The sequence below is a fragment of the Zingiber officinale genome, chromosome 8B, assembly GCF_018446385.1.
Source record: "Zingiber officinale cultivar Zhangliang chromosome 8B, Zo_v1.1, whole genome shotgun sequence".
Taxonomy (NCBI): Eukaryota; Viridiplantae; Streptophyta; class Magnoliopsida; order Zingiberales; family Zingiberaceae; genus Zingiber; species Zingiber officinale.
Genome location: NC_056001.1, coordinates 32,758,908 through 32,770,409, shown reverse-complemented (window position 1 = coordinate 32,770,409; position 11,502 = coordinate 32,758,908). Strand labels below are relative to the sequence as shown.

General features: G+C 45.3%; 1 protein-coding gene across 6 annotated transcripts; it reads left to right on the top strand.

The window, feature by feature from the left end:
- Positions 1 to 4,154: 4,154 nt before the first annotated feature.
- On the top strand, positions 4,155 to 11,276 carry LOC122016080. 6 transcript variants are annotated; one of them, XM_042573261.1, is made up of 3 exons: positions 4,155 to 5,607; positions 5,701 to 5,759; positions 10,378 to 11,276. In XM_042573261.1, the coding sequence occupies exon 1, from the start codon at positions 4,371 to 4,373 to the stop codon at positions 5,469 to 5,471; it is 1,101 nt and encodes a 366-aa protein (XP_042429195.1). In that variant the 5' UTR covers positions 4,155 to 4,370; the 3' UTR covers positions 5,472 to 5,607; positions 5,701 to 5,759; positions 10,378 to 11,276. The 6 variants fall into 6 exon arrangements, with proteins under 6 accessions (XP_042429195.1, XP_042429197.1, XP_042429194.1 ...); XM_042573263.1 differs by lacking the exon at positions 10,378 to 11,276 and adding an exon at positions 7,121 to 7,500; XM_042573260.1 differs by lacking the exon at positions 10,378 to 11,276 and adding an exon at positions 7,126 to 7,499.
- The last annotated feature ends 226 nt before the right edge of the window (positions 11,277 to 11,502 follow it).

The window sequence follows — 11,502 nt, the reverse complement described above, 5'->3', positions numbered from 1 at the left end:
GAAAGTTGAGACGACCGCCCGAAACTCGCTGAGAGCCGGTCGGCCCAGAATGACGTTGTATGCAGAGGGAGCATCTACAACGATGAAGTTAGCAGTCTGCGTCCTTCTGAGTGGCTCTTCCCCGAGCGAGATGGCCAACTTAATCTGACCGACTGGATGAACCTCGTTCCCCATGAATCCGAACAAGGGAGTGGTCATCGGTAGTAGCTCTGCCCTGTCGATTTGGAGCTGATCGAACGCCTTCTTGAAGATTATGTTGACCGAACTCCCTGTGTCAATAAAGATGCAATGAATAGTATAGTTTGCAATTACCGCTCGAATGATGAGGGCATCATCATGCGGCACTTCGACTCCCTCGAGGTCGCCAGGACCAAAGCTGATCGCCGGCCCGCTCGCCTTCTCTTGGCTGCATCCCACAGCATGTATTTCCAATCGTCGGGCGTACGACTTGCAGGCTCGGTTAGAGTCCCCACTTGTTGGCCCACTGGCAATGATATTGATTTCCCCCCGAGCGGAATTACTTCTATTTTCTTCCTCCCGAGCAGATGGTCTATCTTGCTCGTGGGAGACTCGAGGGTTGGCCCGTGCCTGGTGATGTTGCTGCTGATGGTGGTGTCGCTCGGGTGAACGCCTAATTATTCGCTGCTTGGCGTGTTGATGCTGAGTTCGCCTATCCGGTGAAGGTGACCGGCGACGATAGATCCTCGGCTCAGGCTGATTGACCGGGGGGGAGACTTCGGCAGTCTCGAGTATTATGGGTGGTTGATTGATGGATTTTGCAAAACATGGGCGTCCATACCTTGCCTTTTTGCCGAGGCCGATCGGCCGCAATGTGCTGAACGACGGGCGATCTGAAATCTTGAGGTGGCCTCATCCCCTCGGCACGTGGCCCTTTTGGCGGTTGTTGGTTGATATGTGTTCTCCGTTCGGTTTGGGATGGGGGTTCGCCCGGCGCTTCCTTCTTTCGGGCCGCTTGTGCTTCCTCCACGTTAATGTACTCACTCGCTTTTTTCAGCATGTGGTCGTAGTCGCGAGGCGGCTTCCTGATGAGCGAGCAAAAAAAGTCCCCATCGACTAAGCCTTGTGTAAAAGCATGCATCATTGTCTCAGACGAGACCGTGGGGATGTCCATAGCTGTTTGGTTGAAGCGCTGGATGTAGGCTCGGAGAGTTTCTTTCGGGCCTTGCTTCATGGAAAAGAGGCTGACGCTAGTCTTCTGATAGTGTCGGCTGCTGGAAAAGTGATGGAGGAATGCCGTTTGGAAATCTCTAAAGCTCTTAATTGATCCGTCCGGCAACCTCTGGAACCAGCATTGAGCCGAGCCAGATAATGTAGTGAGGAAGACTCTGTATTTAACTCCGTCGGTGTATTGATGAAGAGTAGCAGCGTTATCGAACTTACCGAGATGGTCGTCCGGATCAGTTACGCCATTATACTCCCCGATTGATATCGGAGCGTAATGCTTCGGGAGCGGGTCTTGTAAAATCGTCTCAGAGAACTGGCGATTGACCCGCTCGGGGGATGACTCTGTACGCCGTGCTTTCCCCTTTTTGGCATCCCGCACGGGCGCTTCATCAGACGATCCCTAGTTGGCTAGGGCCAGCTCCGACGGAGTCTGGAACAGTGCCCGATGAAATGGAATGGGGGTGGTCGGCGCGTCTCCTGGTGTGTCGGTCTGCCCTTTGTTCTGAGCCCATGTAGAATATTGTTCGCTCGGCCTCCAGAGACCGAGGCGGCCTGTTGCGCTATCCTCTCTGCTTGGGCCTTCTGCTGTTGCTCAACCATCTTTGCGGCTCGCGCTTGGATGAGTGCTTCGAGCTCCTCGGGAGAGAGCGTTACCATGAGTTGGCGTCCAGCTTCTTCCATCTTCTCGGCTCAGATTCAGGTGCGTTCCCACAGATGGCGCCAATTGGATCCTGTCCGTGCACAGAGTCGATGGAACTGGGGGTGTGGCGCTCTCTGTTGCTTCCCGGTGATCTTCACAGTGACGTAAGCCTCCGATGAACCTGCAACAAAGTCGGGCCGGGAAGGGGTTCCCGGCGACGACCCTCCGACGCTCAAGTCAGGCGACAACGAGAAGAAATAGAGGCAGAATAAAGACTATGGCTACAGTAGACGATGATAGAAAATCATACCTCCGTCAAAGTCCGGGGGTCTTTATATAGGACCCCGGAGAGGCGCGTGCACGCTTCCCTAGGTATGCACATTCCTCAAAGCATACCTTGGGATGACTGTGTCAGAAAAGAATGCCTGACGCCATACCGCAATTGTCCGAACATATCTCTGTCATGCCAGCAGAAACTCCCTCCGTACGATCCTTGGTACGGCCCGGCCGCCGACCATGCTGCTTGTCGGCAGTGGACGTCTCGAGAATGACATCACTAGCTGCCCCTTTTGTCCTACTCTAAACCCCTTGTCTCTAATTGGGCCGGTTGGGCTGGTCGCTTGGCTTCCCGAGCGCTCGGGTGTACACGTACCTCTGACCGGGCCAGACGTCCGCTCGGTCACACACTCGGATGGGGTATCGACTAGTCGTTCGGCAGTTCGACCGAGCAGGTTTGCTACTTAGCATAGCGGTTTCTCTATAAAGGAGCTTGTGAGCGTCGGAAGCTCGACCCTAGGTCGAGCTGTCTTCGTGCCGGCCCGGGGTCTACCCAGGTCGGTCGGCCGAAAGATTCCTCCCTGCTCGGTCGAACCTTTGACTTCCTCCTAGCTCGGCCGGATCTTTGACTCTCTCGTGCCATTGACCCATTCCTCTGTGGACCCTCGTCCCTTATCATCGGATCAATTATTATCTAAGATGGTTCAAATTGAGGTTGAAGAACGTTTGAATTTGAGAAAACTATTTTTCCTTTACACATTCTCTAAGTTTTTCAATTGGCTAGAGCCTAGCTAGCAACTCTTATCAGCATGGCTTTAGTGATGTAGTAAACATTTTATTAAGTATTAATAACTATTACTAAATCTAATTATTATTGTCGATATAACTCTTTTTCACTTGAACATCCATGGTCACTAGTGAACTCGATGTTAATTCACTCTAGCCGCTTTTTATAAGAGCTATTGAGTCTTAACCTTATACTAGTGGTGAATTCAAAAATTTTAACATGAAGGGACGATTTTTACGTATAATAAAAGATGATATTCTTTATCTTTATAAGTGAAATCTAATAATACTAAAAATTTTATCACCGATAAAGAAGGATGACCACCAATGTTCACCCCTGCGGCCTATATCTCTATTATTCGATAGGATCAGAATAAAAACTCTGAAAAAAATTTATAGTGGAAAATTTTCCTTCATATATTTAGTAAAAGGATGAATTATCTGTTTATCTAATAAGGAAACAAAATTTAAAATTTATCCGTAATTTTCTTTCTTCTTTCTTCCCTTGACGTAGTCTAATTTTTCTCCCAATGGTTTCGCGATACAACTCACGGTTGCGAACTTGCCTCATGCAGGCGGCGGCCTCCCACATGCAAGGTCACCTCGTGGCCACTTGCTGCGAGCAGCGAACGTCATGTAGTCGTCGACCGTGGGTGACAGGTTGACAGACTTCATCTCACGTGGCCATAGGCAGGAACCTTGGGCTAGGTTACGGTCGTGAGTGACAGACTTCACCTCACACGGCTGTAGGTGGCAGCCCAAGCTAGGTTGCCTCGTACGATCGTGACCGAGAGACTAGTCCTTTGATTCAATTTTTTTTCTTCTCATGTTTTTTTCGTTCTTTTTTTTTTTTTTTTTTTTTTTTTTTTTTTTGACTATGCGCGGTTGTAGGTGGCAACCCCACGAGTAACGTCCCTTGCGAGATCACCTCATTCGACCGCAGGTGGCGAATCGTTTTGTGCAATTATGGGCAATACTCCCACGGTATACTCAAGTTGGAACTAAATGACAAAATTATTTTATTAGATAAAATTCTCACAAAATTCTTTCTCTAAAGTATTAAATATCGTCCCTAAAGCCGCTTAATACATGATTTATCTTCATCCTTCTCATCGTGCGACTGGCACTGGTGATGAGATGTTCAGTTGGGGTAGAGACATTTTTGCCCCTGTTTTCTATTAAATAATATCTAAATGAAGAAGAAATTTATAATATATTTTTTCCATATTAAATAAAAAAATATCAATATAATCTAATTCCAAAGAAGCTGACAAATTGCACAAGACGACGACAAATGGATGGAGCGTTGAGCCAAATCGGGAGGTTGACTGGCCTTTACTCGAGTCAAGACGACCCCCGTCGAGATCGGACCGCCGCAAAAGAGTGAGCCAACGGCGAAGGATCCTTCTTCCCCATCGAGATCGGACCTCCGCCTCCTCGCCGGCGAGCGATAAGCTTCCGGGAGTCCTGCGGCGTTTGAGTTATGGCGCCGCGGCGAAAGAAATGGACGGAGGAGGAGGAGCGCTCCCTCCTCAAGAAGTACGCCGGGATGGTGGCGGATGGCTCCCTTTCCTGCCTTCGCAGCAGGGAGCGCCGCTTCCGCCTTGTCGCGGCCCATGTCAACGCAGCCCACCACGCCGTCAACCCCTCTGCCTATCCCTTCCTCTGGACCTGGAAGGACGCCGCCACCAAGGTCCACAACATGCGGCATCAGTACCTTCTCGCCAAACGCAAGTTGCTGGCCCTCGACCCGCCGCGCTCCGCCTCTGTGGATGTGGCCGAGCAGCGAGGGGTCTCCCACTGGCCCAATTTCCTCCTCTACCGTTCCGTCTTCGGCGACGCACGCTTGCCCGATCCAGCCCCCGGAGGGGCCTTCGACAACGACGGCGAACTCGGGTTGGGGCTTGGATTCGACTCCAAGCCTGAAGGCGGAGACGAAGGAGCCGATCAGGAGGTCGAGGAGGAGGACGAAGGTTTCGATTTCAATGAAGTGGTACCCATCGCGGCGGAGCCGCCACCGGCTACGGATATGAGTAGTATGAAGGCGAGAAACGCAACGCGGGCCGAGATGCGGCTAAGGGAGTGGGAGGCGAGGATGGAGGAAAGGGATGCGGAGCGGGAGAGAGCGAGGAAGGAAAGGGAGAAAGCGGCGTTGGAAGCGGAAGAGGAGAGGGAGCAGAGGAGGAGGCAGGCACGTCATCAGTGGATGGAGGAGGAGCTGGAGTGGGAGGAGCGGATGGATGGAAGGAGGCAAGAGTGGAAGAAGCGGGTGGAAGGGATGCTTAGTGAGCACAGAGCCGAGATAGAGGGGATTCAAGCAAGGATCCTTCACGAGCAGCAGAGTCTGATAGGGCAGCTCCTCGGAGTGCTGTCACAGTGGCCTCCTAGCCCTGTGTTTGGGGGGCTCTCAGATGGTGGTGGCAGTAGCACAGCACTGGGAAATCACCATCAGCTGGCACACAGCCATCCAGTTCCCTATCTGTCTCAGATGATACAGGGGCTTCACCACGTGACCGGAATTGTTCAAGGAGAGCAACGGGCTGGTGGAGATGGACCCGATGATCACTTTATGGTTGATGATTGACTTCTTCGATCTAGATTAAGGATTGCAATAGAGAATTCTGATGTCAGATGTTCTTCAGAATCAATAGAGAATTCTGATATCAGTGTCTATTAGGCAGGCATCTGCCATGGTCATTCTTTCATTTCTAAGCTGTAAGGTATGATGCTATCTATTCATTCTAGCTTCCATATTCATATTCGTTATACTCCATATGAACTAATCTCTACATACAAGTTGATTGGCTTCTCAGGGTTTTCTAGTAACTCAGTTGTTGCATTGATGCCATTGTTGCAAGGGAAGAATGACCAGGTTGGTTAGCTGTAGTTGGTATTTATGGTTTTCATATAGCAATATATGCAATTGCTGCTTCTGTTCAATATCTAGTAACTCACGGACAAGTTTATGCCTTACAAATTTCATAGAAGAAAGAATTATAGTAAAGACATGCGTAATTTGCAATGATCAGTTACTATAGTTTCACAGTTTTCGAAATAATTGCCTAGGAAACTCGTTTATTATTTAAGTCAGACTGGCAAACTGCCCCTTTCTCACAGCTTGGAACAACTGGAAACCCCTTCAAATGCCCGTGTGGAATATCTGGGTGGTTAGACAACCATTTGTTGTTGGCCTTTTAGAACTTGGAAATATCCACGTGAGTGAGAAATTGTTCGACCTAATCTGGAATTGAAATTCATATGAAACTTATGGAATGTGGTTTCATGCTTAGCAAAGGAAGTAGCATTGTAGGCTTTTGTAAGTTGAAGATTGTTTATTTATATGAAAGTAGATACCAATCGATTACACTTTCACATTGGCAATCCAGTAAGGATGGGAAAATGAACAATAAATTGCCTTTTATCTAATTATATAATAAATAATCTTTTTGAAACGAAAGGAGGAAGGAATCCTTTGGTGGCCACGACCAGCCAAGTGAGTTTGAGATTGTGGCTGCAATGCTGTGAACACACGACAACCGCAGAGAGGTCAGTTGCAACAGCCGTGTCGCAAGTTCATGACCTCTCCATGGCTGGACGGATTTGGAATATGTCTGTCTATTATTTTTTCAATAGATTAAATGGAGCAAAGTATCTTGATTCTCATGCAATCCATCTTTTCTCTAATCTGCACTTCCGAGTAAACAATAAACAAAGCATTAATGTCACATAAACACACGCGCATGCGCGCGCGCACACACAAGAAGTGATGGTTTACATTTGAGTTGTGGTTGACTAATGGCTTTATTTGAGATTCTTAGTAAGTCATAACCATCTTTCGGTTACATTTTTTCTTCTAACTTAGATAAATTGTCTTTTCTTGCTAAAGGAAGTTGATGATTATGTAAGTATATGATCCATTGGTAGTGAGTATGGTTCTTGCGCCAAGGAGAAGGGCATTTGAAAGAGTTCTAGTTGAACATGAAATTGGTCCTACTTGGTCATTGTGAAACCTAATTTGCTTGAAAACTTAAGTTGCAGTTTCCATTCTAATACCATCAAGTCTAATCATTGTATATCCTTCCTGAAAAGATTAAGCTGATGGGTTGGATAAACATTAATATTATTGTTGTTGTAATTAAATCTTTCATGTTTTTTCTTCATGCTGTAGGGTATACATACTGTTATACACCTTCACCCAGTTGTAGATCACACTTCTAATACTAAAACAACTAGTGTAGGCAAGGGAGAAGCTGATTGAAGAGCAGCATCTAGAGAGAATTTTGAGCTAGCATCTCTATTTAGTACTCACTGTGGAAAAACTCGTGATGATTGGTAAACCAACATTGTTTATCACTTTTTGACAGAGTAAATTCATCTGAATTGTCCATGCAACATGTGCAAGCTAACCGCCCTGCAGTACTCCAATTAGAAAACATTGGATACGTTGAAAAATCACTGATTAGCTCTTGTATGAAAAGTTTTGCTTTTTGAAATGTCATACGCCTACACCCACTCGTCGCAAATGTTTAATGTTTTGTTTTTTTCGAAATGTCTGCCTTTACACTCAGTTCTCACAATTGTTTAATTCCACAATAAGAGATTGCAGGAGACCTTGCAACTTATTTTTTGAATTATTTGATCTAGAGACTAGTACAATATGAGTAAGAACATATTTTGTTCTTTCATGCATAGTCTTCAAATGGTTGAGAGCCATTTAAATAAAACTAAGTCAATTATTTTGAATTTCAGATGCAAAATCTAGACGTGTCTAGTTGACATACTTCAAAGTAGGGGAATTTAAGCAATAACACATGACACCATCTTCAACCTTATGCTCTACATGCCACCTCATTTCCTTAATCATAGCAATAGAATCATACAATCTTTTCAATCGATTGGTGAGATGAAACTAATCCATCTTTTTTACTTGGAACATTAGTTTTCTATTGATAACTTCCTCTACTTGCTTTCTTGAAATGAGGATGGCCACAGAAATTGCTCTGCATGTTACTCTCAAATATAACGAACCGATGCAAATATAATTCTGATACTTTCGATTGTTACATGGATCTGATATTATTCTCATCCATCTATGTTACTAGCAAATTCACTAAATGTTTATAGACCATCCAAGAACTCCTAGTTTAGGCAGCCCTAGTAAAACTGTTGTACATTCATCGACAATCCCTAATTATTTTTGATATGGCAAGTCAGATGGATCCCTGAAGTTGGGTTCAAAATTAAGAAAACCAGCTAATATGTCGGTCAAAGACAAGGAGAGGGTGAATACTTAGGGCTAGTATGGCCGCACGGTTCGGCCAAATAGTAAGCCGAGCGGATATTTTATCTGATTGGATACCGAGTCCCCTCCCTAACATGATGAAATTTAGGGTCGGTTCAGTTCAATTCAGAACCAAGGCCAACCAGACTACATGCTTAGTTTGGCCTAGAGTCGGATGGGCCTCTAGACTCGGTTCTTCTTGACGCAGCTCCCAACCTACATCCGTCCGATCCCAGGGCTGGTCGGACCTCCAGACTAGGGGTGTAGACGAACCGAATCAAGTCGAATATGCAGAAAAATTTAAGGCTCGAAATAGGTATATTTGACTTCAAGCTTGTTTTGAAACTTTAAAAATTCAAAAATTTTGGTTCGAGTTCGGTTCGAATTAAGGCTCGGGTTCTAGTTCGGCTCGAAAGATTTGAACTTATTCGTGAACTATTCGAATTATTGCTCGAAAATAGGTACTTGAAAGGTTCAAAATTTATTTATTTAATATATATTTAACTTATATTAATAAAATATTAAGGTTCGCGAGCAGTTTATCAAACAATATAATTTGGGCTCGAGTTCGGTTCGAAAAAAAGTTTGAACATGTTCGAGTTCAGCTCAAATTCAATAAATTCGAATACAAATCAAATATTTTCAAGCCGGCTTGAAAAGTTCGTGAGTCAGCTCGATTCGTTTGCACCCCTACTCCAAACTCAATTCTCCTTGGCACAACTCTCAGCCTATATCTGTCCGGCCCAAGCATCAGTCGGACTTCAGGGGCTCAGCTCTCCATTTCTCTGGAGCGGGGCTCCTAGTATGCTTCCGGTCGGCCCAAGCGCCAGCCGAACTCCTTGTAGGAGATAATATTGTCAGAGAATCATAATAACCTGTCAGAGAGTAACAACTACTCATCAGGTAATATTCCGCTACTCTAACATATACATTCTCCACTACCTAACACACTCTGACACCAAACATTCTCTGTCGCTTCATTAATTGCGGAGGTTATAAGAGGCGGTATAAAAAGGGATCCTTTCTGTTGGCCAGGAATGCTCAAGTACATGAGGTCTCACTACCATAATTCATCAGCTGTTACTATTGTTCATCTTCTTCTCCATTTCGCTTGGCTACTGTTCTAACTTAAGCGTCAGAGTGTCTGCGTCAGAGACCCCTTCCCTGGTTCTCGCTCTAACATTTCCATTGGCTTTGTCTGTGGTGCTCGCAGTTCTGTAGCTCCTGCTCCTAGTTCCAGGATCATGTAGCGTCATCTTCTTCCAGCTCAAAGTCTCTCCCATTCAACATACAAGCCACCTCGACGTCACCCCTAACCAGCGCGTCATCTCCCTCGCTTTCAAACATGATCAAATTTGATGTCGTCTATGAGAACTTTCGCTTGAATCTAAAACGTGAAGATGAAAGAGGTTGGATGACTCACCACCATCACCTTATCACAAGAAGACTTTGAGCTGCTGATAGCGACCCAAGCGCAAAAGTTAGTGCAACAACAGCAACAAGTAGCGATTGGGGCCCTCTACCGCACGACCCGACTACGTTGATGATGGGCCCTCACACCGAACGAGGAACTCGAGTGGAAGCCTCGACTGGGTCCCAACCACTTCATCCTCCTCTAGCAGGCTTCATGCAAGCACCTATGCAACGGATTAGCCTTCCACCCATGTCGCCTTCTCCGGTCGCGTGTCATCGAGCATTATTTCGTACACCCTTTAATAATGCGAGCCGAGTGGAAAAACTCCAAGCATCATCTTCTGGGGATGTACCGGCTCGGGATCCACGAAAGGGAAAGGCTCAGGTCCATAGTAGCTCTCCCGAGCGGATAAGTATGTTATTCTCTCATGAAATTTTGGAGGGCAAATTGTCGAGTCACTTTCGTCCTTTAACGATTGGAGAATACGGAGGAGCGACCGACCTAGAAGATCATCTAACTTAAATTTGAAAACGCAATCATCCTTCATCAATACATGAATAACATAAAGTGTCGAGTGTTTCTTACCACTCTTTCTGGCCCGGCGTAAAGATGATTCAGTGATAACCATGATTTTGGCTATATTATCTTGATTCATAATGCAAGTTTTTAATGATTTTCTCATGGATTGAATTCATATCTACATCACATTTTATAATCGCATTTGATTTTGGACTTAATTACAAATTAGCCAATTATCATGGTATTTGATGCTAATATTTGATTATTATTTTGTAGGTTTCAAAAGGGTCATGGACCCGATCAGATCAGACTACATTGGGCTCAAATCTAAGGCTAAATGAGACGATCAAACATTGGAGTTATTTGGACTGTTCATCTACAATCAAGTAGATCTGAGTCATCTATTGAAGATCTGCCCCATCCAACCTAATGAGGAGGAGATCTCAGCCATAGATGAAGATCCAGAGGTTTTGATCCAGATTTGAATTCATCCAGCCGTCGATCAAGCCCGAATTAATTTGGATCGTCCGATCAGATTGGGAGAGGTTTAAGAGCTTTGAGAAGCTACAGTGTCTTGCGGGCTCGGCGTTTTCGCGATTTCACTGTTTCTTCTTCTTCTCCGCAACGCCGAGGTCCTGTTCCATAATTCCATATCCAAGAGCAACGTTCTTCACCGACGACAATCTCGAGCTGCCGGCGTTCATCTTCCGAGGATACAAGAGTTGCAGAGGGAGGTTTCTCAGCCGCGACTTGGGTTCTGCTTCATCACCGCGATCCTGTTTGAGGGAGTTTTCTTTATCAACGATCTTCGCAATCACCAAAGCTTTGAGGGAGGTTTCTCGGAGTTTCTGAACCTTTTCCGTTATTCATTTTGTAGCGAGGCTAAGAAGATCTGATCAGTTGAATTAGTTTCGCAATTCACAACATCTTTGCTTTGTTCTTCGGCTAATGAGGTTTCTAGTTGTTGGGAGCTTGAGGGGAGGTTTCCAAGAGCTATGAGCACCTTCTGGAAATAGTTGTAAGCTTGTACATTGCTCGTCGGGTGTTTGAGGGGAGGCTTTTGAGAGCACCTATGTTTCACAACAGAGAGGAGAGTTTTGTTACGGGATTAGGGATGTGGAATGCTTTAGGTTTAGTTTTCTTTATCTTTGTCTTTGAATTGTTGAATTCTTGCTCAGATATGATGATCTGATTATTTTCTTTGTCATTTTGTTTTGTTTGAATTTTCCTTTTTTCTATTTCATTTCCGATCCTCTACTTGCAATCCTGTTCATATTGAGCTTTAGCAATCCGAATCCAATTCAGTTTGTAGTGTAATTGCAATATGTTTTTGAGTCTTGTTAAATCTGAATAAGATCTGTAATATTAAAAATTACATTCATAAGCTTAGTTTGTATTAGT